Consider the following 15,610-nt stretch of genomic DNA (forward strand, 5'->3'; position numbering starts at 1 on the left):
CCCATCACCGTCCAGCAAGCCTACGATGGAATTACTCACGCACGGCGGTGATCATCATGAAATTGGTGATGGAGGATGGTTGATGATGACGACGGCGACGGATCCCCCTTTCCGGAGCCCCGAACGGACTCCAGATCAGCCCTCCCGAGAGGTTTTGGGGGGATTTGGCGGAGGCTCCGTATCGTAAAACGCGATGAATCCTTCTCTCTGATTTTTTTTCTCCCCGAAAGCAAATATATAGAGTTGGAGTTGAGGTCGGAGGAGCTCCAGGGGGCCCACGAGGTAGGGGGCGCCCCCCACCCTCGTGGCTAGGGTGTGGGTCCCCTGGTCTTCATCTTTTGTAAGGATTTTTTAATTATTTCCAAATAGACGTTCCGTGAAGTTTCAGGTCATTCCGAGAACTTTTGTTTCTGCACATAAATAACACAATGGAAAGTCTGCTGAAAACAGCGTCAGTCCGGGTTAGTTCCATTCAAATCATGCAAGTTAGAGTCCAAAACAAGGGCAAAAGTGTCTGGAAAAGTAGATACGACGAAGACGTATCATGGGGGGAATCAAATTTCTCTTGGTGGAAGTGTAGATCAGGGCCTTCTCAACCAATCCCGAGCAAAGCAACAAGTTTGATTGGCTAGGGAGAGAGATCGGGCGGAAATGGAGCTTGGAGCAACAATGGAGCTTGTGGGGGAATAGGTAAGTTAACTTCGGAGAAGAAGACCCCTTTTATAGAGGGGGGAACAATCCAACCGTTACCCCCCCCAAACAGCCCCGCAGAGGGCGGTACTACCGCAGGTGTGGGCGGTACTACCGCTGCGGCCAGCGGTACTACCGCTCCCCCTCGCGGTACTGCCGTGCAGTCTGGGAGGGCTGGCGAGAGAGCAGGAGTTGGACCCAGTGCGGTACTACCGCAGTGGTAGGGCGGTACTACCGCTCATGAGTGGCACTACTGCACTACTGCCGCTGCTTAGTGCTGCACAATCCGACACGAGAAGCGACCCCCTCGAGTCGACGCGGTAGGGGCCTGGTACCGCAGCGGTACTACGACTGAGGACCCACCGGCGGTACTACCGCTGCCGAGCGGTACCGCCGCCTATGACTCCTAAGCGGTACTACCGCTGGGCACCGCGGTACTACCATTGGAACCAAAACGAACTCAAGAGGAATGGGAATGGAACCTCCATCGAAGCTGGAAGGGTCAGAGGGTGTGAGAAGGATGTGTACGTGTTGATTCCACCCTAGCCTTACCAAAGCGGACCCCCTCTTGATAGTACGGTGACTCCTACGGAACTAGTTCACCAAAATAGAAACGAAAGAGCTACACCGTCTTGAATAACACTCCGAGGGGAAAGAAATCGTCTCATGCCAAAGGATGAATCTCTGAAATGCTCAAAGCACATGATTAGTCCGCAAATATGTTGTCATCAATCACCAAAACTACATCTAGAGAGATATGCCTTAACACAAGTCTTGTTCTGTCATTCTGTCGAACAGGTCGTGGGCAACCAGAGCACCACCGGTGCCCGTGCTTGTCTGCGCCCGAACCAACTGCGGCGAGTGACATATGTCCACCGCCGGCACCTGCGCGGGTGAAAAGCTCTTCGGAATGCCCTAACCGATCGTTGGATCCTCCTCTGTCCCAACCTGGTCCGACAGCGCGATCCTTGTTGGTGGCTGGATGGATGGGGTGCGGGGGCCCCAGGCATGGGGGGGGGGACCAGCTCGTCCATGTCCGCATCCGCTCCCTGTGATGCCAACGCTCCCCTCTCTCGCTGCCTCCGTCGCCGGTCCCTCCAGGTGAAGTTTTCCGGCTTACAAGACAAAGCCGAGGACGGGACGCCAATGGACTAGGTGGACGTAGCCTCCGTCACGGCAGTCTGGGACGGGCTGGACGTCTTCTAGGGCGGCAGATCGGGACCGGCGGCGAGGATGGGGAGCAAGGGTGGCAGACGGCGAGGGCTTGGACAAGGGAAACGTTAGAAGGGGCTAGAGGAGGGGGAAGTGTTTGGTAGATTTGGTGCAATTTGTGGTGGGTACGCCAGTCGGGTCTGATGTGGTGGACGCGCCCAAGCGCGCATAGGCCTCCCCATACCCGCCTCATATTTGGGATGGATATGAGGGGTGTTGGTCATCCCGGGAATTTGAGATCTGTTTGACGCGCTCTCCGGAGTAGCTTTTCTTTGACCAGTCAGTGACCAGGCCGTCCGCCCGAACGTTTGAGGCAGGTTTGGGGCGCCCCACTGTAGATGCTCTAACAAATTGAAAACCCTCAATCTGGAAACTCGATGACCCCCGAAACCGTACCGAAGTACATGATGGAGGGTGAGTGGGATGGAAATGCGGGGGTTGGCTTACGTTCGAGAAGAAGAGCAAATCGAGCCTCGAGGAGATGGTAGCACTTGATGTCTGTGAAGAGGAGGGACGACACTGGCACACGCTTAAGTGACTAAGTGAGCACCGCCAGCTTCCGCTAGATCTCCTCCATCTGCCTCGACACCATGGGAAGGGAATCTCTGGCTCGTGGCGGCTGGCCTACTTCGGAGGCTGGTGGTTTGTTTGGTTTGGTGGGATCGAGTCGACAGAGAATTTATCCCTGGGAAGCGATTCCCCTCAATAGACGGGGCTTGACCGCATCGGTTGCTCGACTGTGCTAGTGCTGCGGCGGCACGGCGTTGTTTCTGCAACATAATATGTGTTGCAAAAAAATTCCACATATTTGCAGTATGATCTCTATTGCAAAAGTTTTCTTCAACAAGACATTCATTGCAAAGGTTTCTGCAACACAACATCTGTTGGAAAGATTCCGCAACATGAACTTTGTTGCAATCATGCATGGAGAGCGATGCTCGACCGCTCGATCGCGCCACCGACGGCTTTCGACCTGGCTGATCTTTTAAAAAGATAAACCACCAACGCGTACCGCGCCCCTGTAATATTATATATGAAGTGTTAAAAAAGGAAAACCAAATCTGTTAAAACTATTTTCTTATTTGTTATACTAAGCTGCCATGTTTATATAACCAAAATTACCCTTCACTAATGAATGGCTATGATTGAATTCTCCTCTTACCCTGTGAGAGGTAAGTGGGACGGGCCGACGGGGCATGTTAAAAGAGTTGTATTTGAACTTTGAACCTGAATGTTAACAATTTAGGAGGCGTCGTCACTTTGTCCGACAATACCCATGTAAATATCACATAGTGCAATCTCGGAGATTCGATTTGATTTGCTCAACCTTCAATCCAGTGTTACAAGTAGTTGTACCAATATCTTAACCACGGGATCAGCGTGACAAACAAATTAGAAGAAAGATCTAGCGTATCATCACTCAAATGATTGTGTACCTCCTCAGGATGTTTTGCAAACTGATTTGAGTTTTTAAAACGTACATGGTGCTAAATATAAGTGGATACAAAGGGCTAAAAGTACAAGTAATACAAGTTCAACTATCTACCATCCGGTGGTGAACCAGTAAGGAGGTTTACACTGTATTGTTCCCCCAACTCTGGATCTTCTCCTTTGTTCCTAAAGTAAGCAGGCTTCTTTGGGTCAGGCAAGCTTGTGCTCTCATTCATGAGCAGCGAGATAGCATCCGAGATTGTAGGGCGGTCGATAGCGTCGTCTTGTACGCACATTAACCCGACATTAATGAATCTCATGATCTCCATATTTGGATGCTTAACGTCTAAGCAAGGGTCAATGAGCTCACACCATTTTTCCCTTTTCCATAATAGCCAAGCCTGAAAACGTACGGGTGACGGTAACACTCTAGAGTTAGCCGGAGTGGAAACAATATTTGCACACTGATGTGACGGCGATACAAAAACAGATAATTATTATAATCGGTTTGTTGATTATCTCTACTACTTACATAAAGAATGTAAGGTTTCACATTTCACTTTTATTCTCACCACCCCTTAGTCCAACCTTCCCCGTATGATAATCAGTCACCTTAATTTAGTTACCTACTGAATCAATTCCATTTTAATTTAATTACTAAACTTCTCAACAAAATATAAGGTAAATCACAACATGATTTGATAAAAAAAATATTTACACAATCACATTAATATGAGAAGGTAAATCATAAACTAACGTACTAGAGTATTTATATCCTATTGCAATGCACGAGTATTGTCCTAGTTTGGAGAAAAATATAATACTGAATAATGACAAGTGTGTGTGTGTGTGTGTGTGTGTGTGTGTGTGTATATATATATATATATATATATATATATATATATATATATAGGACCATGTTACTCACATATCCAAGAAGATTGCCAATGTTCCCAGTTTGGTGGAATCCGTTGTTTCTTTTACCAGAGATGATCTCCAATAGCAACACTCCAAAGCTGAATACATCCGACTTGATTGAGAATTGTCCCTCTGAGGCATACTCAGGAGCCATATAACCACTAGATGGAGAAAATGGCTTCGAGTTAGCGAAGTCTACTTGGGTAAAGGAATCAATGATGTTCATTAGTTGTTACGACTAAGTATTGAATCTGAGATATCTCTATGATCTTACTGTGTTCCCACAACTCTGCTTGTATTAGCATGGCTTTCATTCGATCCAAAAATTCGAGCAAGACCAAAATCTGATATTTTCGGATTCATATTTTCATCCAATAGAATGTTGCTCGCTTTCAAGTCCCTGTGTATTACCCTCAAACGTGAGTGCTTGTGGAGGTAGAGTAATCCTTGAGCCACCCCTTCAATTATATGGCGCCTCCTGTTCCAGTTTAATAATGCTCTTCTTGTCGTATCTACACATATACGACAAAAAATCCTTTCAGAAGGAGTAGTACCTAAAGGTAGAGTGAGATGGAAACTACTTAAATGGATATTAATATTATGGATATAACTTGCCAAATATGAAGAAGTCCAAGCTTTTATTGGACATGTATTCATATATCAGAATCTTCTCTTCTCCTTCAATGCAGTACCCCAAGAGTCTCACCAAGTTGGTGTGTTGAAGCTTCGCAATAAGATGAATCTCAGTCTTAAACTCATTTAGTCCTTGCCCTGAATGTTGAGCTAGTCTTTTGACCGCTATCTCAAGTCCATTTGTTAGTTGTCCCTGCACAGTTCCATGGGTTCAAGAACGAAAGGGCATGAGCTTATGTTGTCAACTCATTTTCTTACCACACACGCTTGGTATGTATGTATAACTAACTAGAGATGCAATTAAATCGGTTTTGTCAGTCCGACAATTAACTCACTCCCTCGTTTTTACTATATATCATTGTTTGTTCTAAACTACTTGACACTTCATTTTAAAAATATTGCTCATTGAGGAAATCAAGAATGTAGTTATTATGTTGTTTTGGTACTAAGACAAATAATACGAACATGGTTAAATAATTCCAATACATTATTTCATATCGTATTCATGGTCGTGTCATTTTTTGCTTATGATTTTAGTGTTTATTAAGTACTATGCCTTCTGTTATTAATCAAGGCAACAATCACCCTCACGGGTTCTTTATTTATAACAAGTTATGATATTTTTTGGTAAGTAAGTCAATTTTTGTCGTCCATTGATAATGGGTAATTGTCCTTATAAGTACTATGTTTCTAGAAAATTATGGGTTTAAAAGGGTCTTACATCTGGGTCGTCATTAATGAAAAAACATTAGCCCTATGGCAATCTACTTAAAATAACGTATGGGCTATGTTTAAATAAGGAGGATTCAAATATAATATACATGTCGAGTATATTAAAGGTTTGATACTCTCACATACTTGATGACAGTCCAACTTCCATTATGCAATTGAGATTATGTTGGTTGGACTGTATTTGTTCTATTTTATGCTTTTGTACTTAAGGTGAGTAAAATATTGCTTGTTTATCTATTTAAGCTTTGTTTGGTTGTTTTTATTTCCATTTCTAATTCATATGGCAATCTTAGTAAATGATCTGTTGTATGATTTCCTCTTTAGGCCTCATATCTAAAGCTGATCCTTCCATAATACGAAATCAAATTTGTTAATTATCTTATTGACTGGTAAGGTGTAGTATCTTATTCCTTCAAAAAAGGGTGTAGTATATTACTTTTCATGGAAACAAAAATATCAACTATTGTATTTTTCTAAATGCATGGTTTACAGTATTCTACCGTTATTCCTGAGTTGGAACAAAAAGAAACATTTCAAGTTCCATTGTCTTAATTAACACTTCCATAATTCTCTTCTAATCTGGAAAAGGTTTTTTCAAAATGTATGCCAGGTTGAGGTGAACCACTCCACAAAGCTTAAAAGGATTACACTAATATCAATTCGACACTAAGTACACCTGGCCTCCACAACACAAGACGTGAAGATCTATGAGGAAGTATTTCTTTGGGTAGAGGTACAAGACCAAGTACATAGATTCGTAGTCATGAGGAAGTCATGTAAAGTTAATAGGGGGATATAGAACATAATTTGGAACCTCGAAGGGCGTATAAGCTCCTAATTGTGTGATCCCACCTTGAGGGGCCCCTAATGCATTTATATAGATCGAATTGTGGTGGGGTTCATATGGCTGCGTTGGTTGTACAAGAGGAAGAGTCCATGTTGAATTGGTACCCAACTGGTATGTCGATTCCCACATACCCCTCCAGGATTCCTTATTAATATCTAGGAGAAGAAGACCCCCAGGTAGGTGGTGTTCTTGAGTTGGGTCCTAGCATGTACTCCTTTCATCTCATAAGGGTCCTTCTAATTGGATTCGCCTAGCACTCCTATTTTTAAAATAAAAATAGAAAAATAGGAGAAAAAATATGACAGAAAGAAGGAGTGAAAAAAAACCGAGAGAAGCAAAAGTAACTTTCGAAGGTTTAGTTACGGAAGCCCTACCCAATGGAATGTTCCGCATTCGGCTAGAGAATGACACCATCATCCTAGGCTATATTTCAGGAAAGATATGGTCTAGTTCTATACTGGTTTATTAGGTCTACTTATCGTGGAAAAGCCAGTCAAGCACAAGGTCAAGTGCTAGTCAACAAATCAATGACGCAGACAACCAAATTTGTTACAAAACAAGTGAAACGATACCCAAATGTTTATGATGAAGTGATCAATGACGCACATCAATAATCTCCACTATCCACCACCCCGTTGATACCGTAATGAAAAAAGTTATCAAAAAGTAAATCCTCTAGGAAGGGAACTATGTGGAAATTAAGATTGTAGTCGCTGGACCTAATTGTTGAAGGCTAAATCATGTATTTTTTTACCTAGATAAAACTCCAAGGAAATTATGAGCAATGCTTGAATGAGGGAACGTCACATAATCACCGTTGTTGCGAGGTACAAGCAACGAAGTTCAGGCATGGGGTTTTCACCCAAGAAATCGAGACCAGTATTAAGGGCTTGTTTGGGACTGCTCCGCTTCATCAAAATTAGTTTCGCTCCACTAAATTCACTTTGGAGCAGTTTCATCCAGAAGTTGTAGCACTACCCAAAAGAATGTTTGGCTTCCATCTAGCTCCAGCTTCAAGAATGGAAAATTTGGTGGAAAGTATCTATTTGATTGGTTGGGGGGACAAAGGGGTATCGACTTACTGGTGGCAGTGGTGGGTAATTTCCACCCAACTCCAGCTTCTAGAGTTTTTTGGAGCACCCCCTGAAGAGCTTCATAAAAAATTAGGAGTTGTACCCCAGATTCTAGTTTTTTTTGTGGAGTGGCATATTGTGGAGCTACCCCGTTTGGCTTGTATTTTCTGGAGCGCTGCTGAATTTTAAGGAGCAGAGCAGTCCCAAACAGGCTCTAAAGGGCACAATGTAGTATCTAATCCAACCAACTATTGATGAATCTACGTCTTTCATGGAAAGTGCATTATTTGTGCCCATGAACTTTACATTCTTTTTAGTATGTGCACACACCTCGTATGTAAATATACCTCCTCCCTACAAGGAAATATTGATTGATGGAGTCAATAGATGAAGATCTTCGTTTACCAAAGGTTGCTTTACCTTTTATTCCATGAAAGATATGATTTAGAGTGCCATTCCAGTCCAATGATTGGGTGCTGGGCATAGAGTGAGTGGAATCTAATAGGAATGTTGAATGCTCCCTCAGCGAAGGAGCTCTATTAGAGAAAACTAGGACTAGAAAGAGGAAATACCATTCAGGCCATTTAAGGCCAATAATGAGATGCCTTGATCTAGAAAAAACTCCCAACATGTAAGAATCTTCCTTGAAACAAAAACCAAAGTTAGCATGTGATTTCTCTCCCACTTGTCGAGCCAATGTTGACATGCCTCCATGGCTCGACAACACCGAAAGTGAACCAAAAGTCCATTCTGTCAACTTTTATACTATCAACCTCAGAAAATCAAACTCCGCTAAGAGTTGTTAAAGTCTAAAAGTCATATGTCCAGCTAATAAAAAATTAGCTAGCGCCTCTATCATAAAAAAATGATTACGAGGAAAAAGTCGCCACTGAGAAAGCTAATTAAGTTTGAGGGCGGGCAGGCATCGACCATGGAGTCAATGTTCGGGTACTCCGACCTAAGCTTCCATGTCATAGACACCCAAGAGAAACCACTCATTCATATAATACCAGTGTGAACTTCTCCATGTGATGGATAGTAGTGGAACTCATAAAATCTCCAATACCGACTAGGACACCATAATTGCATGCTGCACTAGGGACCATGGACTAGTTGGTATGAGGGATACTGGCACCATCTAAGGGGCCATCCGATAATATTATGTTTACCTAGATAGTAGCAATTGATGGTGCATCTAGATCCCAACCTTTTGAATCACCAACTAGCGTTCTATGGTTCCTAATTCGAACCTAAAGATAGAGGAAAAGGAGTTTTCAAATGAGGAGCCACTGTGAGCGGACACTAGGTCACCATGGAAAATCCAAGTTTCCCATGTCTTTGACACTGCCGAATGGCGGGTCATCCTCAATGCCACCCATGTGTGACACACTCTTGTTTCTCATTTACCGCCACCACCATAAGCAAAGGATGACACCTTCCTCTCAATCCTCTGTGTAAGACGAAGCCTCGCCACTACCGATGACACCGAGAGGACAAATGTTGGAAGAGGGATGACGTGGGGGGAACGTGGTTAACACTTTCTTGTGTCTCCTAGAGGGGATACATGGGGTCAATTGGCTAAACAAAATTAATCATAGGATGTTGTTAATACCCTTGGCCCATAGCATCTTAATTCTAATTCACATATTATGAAATTTTCATTTCGTTTTGTTTGATTACTTATACAATTGGTCTTTTTTCATGCAATATGTGGCTTAACTACTTGTCTTAACTCTTAAATTTACCAAAGCAAAAAATATCTAGGGAATAGTTCACCTTGTAGACACGACCAAAACCACCCTCGCCAAGTTTATTTCCTTCTGAGAAGTTGTTTGTGGCATCTGTAATATGAGAGAACTCAAACATCGAGACCTCAGAGCGACCCTCTTCCAGCCTCCAGAGCATTATAGCTTCCTCCGTGCTAGGAGGGAAAACTTCTTGCGATTGCGATCTTAGGATTCCTAGCCATGCATAAGTAACAATATTCAAGAGATGCTTAATTCAATGAAGAGGTGACAACACAAGATAGCTTCAGGTAAGTTCTTACAAAAACAAGTACTTAAACTTAGCAGTAGAGTTTCTCTGCTATATGAAATCAACATATTAAGTCTTTAAACTTATAGTGACGTGTTACCTAGCGTCATGCAAGCACAAGTCTCGCCAATTGAGATGATATAGCTCTATAACAAACATTATCGACAATGCAAAATGGATATGTACCGTACTTATGTCTAGCTAATTTAATTGTCCTCCGCATAAACTATTTTTAAGGTATGCAACTCTATGCCATATGCGCATAATTAGCAATTGAACAGATGCAGATGACAAAATATATAGTTTGGCCAAAGTTCCACATAATTTAAACATAATCCAGGTATTATTGAAAATTAAATTAAAACTTCAGGAAGAGTATGAATAAAACCCAAATCAATATTGACATACTTTGATTAAATTGAAACTATTTAAGTGTAATAATTTTAGGTCTTGTTGGTTTCATTTGACAAAACAGTTAATTGTTTTAGTAGCCACTAGAATCACCGAAGTTCCAAAGATTTTTGCTGAAATTTGAGTAAAAATTGGAAACTATATACCACATAAAAGTGGTTGTTGGTTTGGATATGCATGAGGGGAAGACTGGTTAACTCTCGAATACCACCAAAGGATACACCTTGAAGGGAGTTAATTGCATGAAAGTACCACACTTGGGCACGTCGTAACGGATTGGTATCACTAATCATATTTTTTTGCATGTCAGTACCATCTCTGTGCCTAATTGTTGCAAAATGGTCTAAGTCGCGTATAACAGTGTATTGACGATGTATCTGACCGACGGGTGTATTGACGATGTATCTGACCGACGGGCCCCACTGTCAAGTGCGGTGCTGACATGGCATGTATTTTTGCAAAAAACCTAAGTTTTTATTTAATCACGTATATATCCCTTGTTAGCCAGAAAAGGGTGCGAGCCCTGCCGGGATTCGAACCCGCGCCGATACGTTCGCACCGCGAGCTCGCTGCCGCTGCGCCCCTGCATCCTTCACTTCTTTATAGTTCGAGCCGTCCCATTTTTGTGTGTATATGTTTGTTTTCTGGATTTCTTTTATCTTTAGTCAGATCGTGTGTATTCTTCGTGCCCTACGCTGTGTGTGTGTCGTATATTGATTATTTTACATATATATACAACATATATTAAAAACTGTTCAATGTATATAGGATGAATGTTTTTATAATACGAAAAATGTTCATCATATTTTAAAAAAAATGCTCATCTTATATTTAAATAAGATAATTGTATATTAAAAAATGTTCTATATATATAGTAAATGATGTGATGGACATTTTTTTCATATATAAGATACGCTTTTATACGATGAACTTTTTAATATATGATGCAATGAATATGTTTTTAATTATACGATGCAATAAACATTTTTTAATATCGTATAAATATTTGTAGTGTCATATAACATTTAATGCAAATATTTAATATACACATTTTTTAGTATCGCATAAAAAAGGGAATGGCCCAAAGTATAAAAAGTCGCACGCTTGCTATATGAAGCAAATGTTGCAGTAGCGCAGCGGCAGGGAGCGCGCGGATTGAAATACGGGTAGTATTTCCTAATTTGTTTTTGGTGTCCTACAAAAAATGGAACGGTCGAAATTACACAAAGTCGTACGTGTGCTAGTTGATGCAAACGGTGCAGTGCTACCGCGCGTGTTGCGAACAGATCGGCGAGGGTTCGATTCACGGCGGGTGAGCGCACGTTTAAATTTTTATTTTGTATTTTGTAAAAATCAAAAACGGCCGTTTGTAGAAAAGGACATACGCGTGCAATTTCATGCAATAGGTGCGGCAGCGCAGTGGTACCAAGTGCTCTTTGCGGAAGCCTGGTAGCGTGTTTGAATCCCGGCTGATGCGCGTACGCGCGTATTTTTTTTTCCGGCAGGACCCTTTTCTTGCTAACAAGGGATACATACGTGATTAAATAAAAACTCAGGGTCTTTTTCAAAAAAAAAATACCATGTCAGCACTTGACAGTGGGGCCCGTCTGTCAGATACAGCGTCAATACATTGTTATACGCGACTTAGACCATTTTGCAACAATTAGACGCAAAGATGGTACTGACATGCAAAAAATATGACTAGTGGTGCAAAACCATTACGACGTACTCAAGGGTGGTACTTCCGTACAATTAACTCCCTTCAAGGTAATTTACGAACATTTAGTGGCATACATGCATTTAAGTATAAAAACTTTTTGGTTCCATATCCAAACCATCAAAATGATTGGATGGTACATATATACCGAGTTTCACTAATCCACATAATGATTGTTCTTTCACCCTATTTTTTTTCCGGCAGGACCCTTTTCTTGCTAACAAGGGATACATACGTGATTAAATAAAAACTCAGGGTCTTTTTCACAAAAAAATACCATGTCAGCACTTGACAGTGGGGCCCGTCTGTCAGATACAGCGTCAATACACTGTTATACGCGACTTAGACCATTTTGCAACAATTAAGCGCAAAGATGGTACTGACATGCAAAAAATATGACTAGTGGTGCAAAACCATTACGACGTACTCAAGGGTGGTACTTCCGTACAATTAACTCCCTTCAAGGTAATTTACGAACATTTAGTGGCATACATGCATTTAAGTATAAAAACTTTTTGGTTCCATATCCAAACCATCAAAATGATTGGATGGTACATATATACCGAGTTTCACTAATCCACATAATGATTGTTCTTTCACCCTATTTTTTTTCCGGCAGGACCCTTTTCTTGCTAACAAGGGATACATACGTGATTAAATAAAAACTCAGGGTCTTTTTCACAAAAAAATACCATGTCAGCACTTGACAGTGGGGCCCGTCTGTCAGATACAGCGTCAATACACTGTTATACGCGACTTAGACCATTTTGCAACAATTAAGCGCAAAGATGGTACTGACATGCAAAAAATATGACTAGTGGTGCAAAACCATTACGACGTACTCAAGGGTGGTACTTCCGTAGAATTAACTCCCTTCAAGGTAATTTACGAACATTTAGTGCCATACATGCATTTAAGTATAAAAACTCTTTGGTTCCATATCCAAACCATCAAAATGATTGGATGGTACATATATACCGAGTTTCACTAATCCACATAATGATTGTTCTTTCACCCTATTAGTATTACTTTAAAGAGACAATTGGCCTGAATCAAGTAATCTGAAGTCTGAGAAAAACAATTTCAAGTTGAAGGATATACATAGTGGGATTTTAAATGGGATGGAAAAACTATTTAGTTTCCTGATATTTTCTTAATTCACATTCACAATTAGCCTTTCTATCGACATCCGACTACCCTCATTCCCATCCCAATCTATGCATAGAATTAGTCTAAAACATGCACTCCGGAAAGAATTTGAGGAATAGATTATTATCAAACTAACCATGCTTCCATCCCACTTTTCTATTGGAATAAACTAATATATCTCATGGAATAGGAAATAGCCTAACCTAGTACAAAACTGTAGAAGTTAGAAATAATTACCACAAAGAAACCATTACTTAAAAAAAAGAACATACTTGAAATTGTGGCAACTCAATTTTGCCTAATATTTTGGAATGCGCCTTCAAACGAGATTGAGATTTACAAAAAGCCAAACATGTGAAAAATCGATAACAATGGTTCAACATTTATATTAGGTGCTAATCAAAACTTAGAAGAATTTAGAGGTACGCATGATATGTTGTTTATATGAAATAAATATTCAGAGCTACTATAGACCAAGGAATTCCTTACTCTTATGAAGACGTCTTGAATGAGTCCAGATAATGGCAAGAAGGATGCAACATAATAGAAGTACGAGAGACACACTCACTGCAACTATCAATATCTTATTCTTGATACCTACATATAGAACCAATAGATATCAATGCACAATTAAATACATTTAGGTATATCGCCAATTTGTAAACATCATGCAACAAGTTTCAGCTAAGGTTTCATACAGCTCTAACACCATTGCCCCTAATATTGGCAGTTCGAGAACTAATTGGTTTAGGAGAGGACAGGGTAGAGGAAAGGGTGGGTACTTGAAAGGAAATTGCCCGCGCGGGGGGGGGGGGGGGGGGGGGGGGGTCCAAAATTGTACTTCACATAATATTTTGAGTTTTAAAGCCTAGTTAACCCATAATGTTTCGGGCAAAGTCAGGATAACATCCTCTAGTATAAACAAGCTAAACCACATTCTTACATGTGAAACCATTCAAATCACTCTCAAGATCCGTGAAAGACAATTTGTATAGTGCCATTGCATATGTGATCAAACATTGCTCGCTCATAGTTCTTACACAATGAAAACTTTATTTGATCTTCCAAGTTAGTCATGTCGGTTGTAGATAACCCGAAGTTCACAAAAAAATATATGACAAAAAAATAAATTAGGTATAGCATATATTTCACATTTTCTTTCGAAAGACCAAGTACAATTTTTTATTAGTCATGTTTAAGCCATCTTACTTATGTTGGCTAGTTTCAAGTTGGCGATTTGCATCGTTGATGCAAAGACCACAAGTGAATTCTTTTGTGGCTGTATGGACTTGATAATAAACCCCCAGTTTTTTAATAAAAACAGGGCAAAATTCAGTTTACAATGTTTTAGTTGTACATAGTCAGTGTTTCAACTAATTCTATTCTCGCCTCGCAAAAAAAAAATTCTATCCCGGCAAAATGAAAATCTAGGCATTCGCAAAAAAATTTGAAAATCTAGGCGAATATTTCAGCATGGCATAGAAGCAGGTAGCGGTGACACCACTAGGTCATGTACACCATACGAACTTTCTGAATATGAATATCACTCTGTCGTGTAACTCCATAGTTAAAGGTGCTTATATATGTATATACTGTATATACCTCCTTTGCTCGGTGGACTTGCAGGGTTCGGTGGTGCAGGAGGCGCCGGCAGCCTCGACTTTGATGGCGCAGGTGATGGCGCCGGCGTTCCTTCAATACGAACCATGGCCTCCCCGATATAGAACGGATACACCTCGAATCGGACGTTGCATCTCACCCCAGCAACCCTCTGTCCCAGTACGCCAGGTACCCTAAGGGCCATTTTGTCCATCTCAAGCCGGAGGCAGTTTTTGCATCCGCCAGACGTCAGGTCTGGCGTGCACTGCGCCATGCTGTAAATCTTTGTTTGCGGATCGGCCCCATCGAACAAGGCCTCGCCGGTGGCTACCTTCCTGTGAGAGGCATCGCTCGCCGCCGCCGCATGCTCTGCAGTCTTGTTCATCAGCGTGTCCACGAGCACGTCGAAGCTGTTGGCCACTGCCGCAGGGTTCACCTTGTTCGTGCTGTTGAGGACGACCTCCGGCTCGTTATGACCGGAGGAGACGAAGTCCTGGTCGGAGAAGCGCACGATGCAGCCGTCGTAGAAGAGTGTGGCGTCCTTGTCATCCGGGCAGAGTGTCGACGCCTCTACTGCGGCGGAGGACAGGCACTCGTAGCAGGTGACGTTGTCCGGCGTGTCCCCGCGGCAGATGCCAAGGCCAGAAACCATATCTGGGGCGGCGCCCCCCCACGTCTGAGCGAAGCCATTCCCGCCACTGAAGGCGGCCTCGTTGACGAGGTATGTGGTGACATACTGGAGATTGTGTTGGTAGGTGCTGTTGGCCGAGAAATTGGATCTTTTGCCGCAGACAGTGGCGTAGGTGTTAGCAGTGGCCATGGGTGGCCGCAAGCTGGAGATGACGAGGAGGGCAGTGAAGCACCATGGTAAAGGTTCCATGGTACTTGAGCTTAGGTGCGGATTAGCTAGAGCTCTCGGTGCGCTTCCCAAACTGTTTCGTAGGCTGGTAGATATAGCTGTTAAGTTGAGCGTGAGGCATTGCATTATGCCCTTGTACGTAGTGCCGCTGTCCCAATCAAACCTGTGCAGAATGCTATTTTACGACTTAATAAATTTCAAGAAAGACCTGTTTCCCGCCGTTCACGGTTAATATTGTGGCCCGTCGTGTACGTCTGGGCTGGCGAAAGCATATGCATGGCTGATGGCTCGCGACCGATCGGCAC

At 42.1% G+C, this 15,610-nt stretch overlaps 1 protein-coding gene across 1 annotated transcript; it reads right to left on the minus strand.

Moving 5' to 3' along the window:
- Positions 1-3,440: 3,440 nt before the first annotated feature.
- Positions 3,441-15,340, minus strand: LOC109785602 (cysteine-rich receptor-like protein kinase 15). Its single transcript, XM_045233065.2, has 6 exons — positions 14,441-15,340; positions 9,313-9,497; positions 4,867-5,077; positions 4,526-4,763; positions 4,262-4,412; positions 3,441-3,734 (listed from the first exon to the last, which is right to left on the minus strand). The coding sequence occupies exons 1-6, from the start codon at positions 15,324-15,326 to the stop codon at positions 3,441-3,443; spliced, it is 1,965 nt and encodes a 654-aa protein (XP_045089000.2). The 5' UTR covers positions 15,327-15,340.
- Between the last annotated feature and the right edge of the window lie 270 nt (positions 15,341-15,610).

This window comes from Aegilops tauschii, chromosome 2, assembly GCF_002575655.3.
Source record: "Aegilops tauschii subsp. strangulata cultivar AL8/78 chromosome 2, Aet v6.0, whole genome shotgun sequence".
NCBI classification, from domain to species: domain Eukaryota; kingdom Viridiplantae; phylum Streptophyta; class Magnoliopsida; order Poales; family Poaceae; genus Aegilops; species Aegilops tauschii.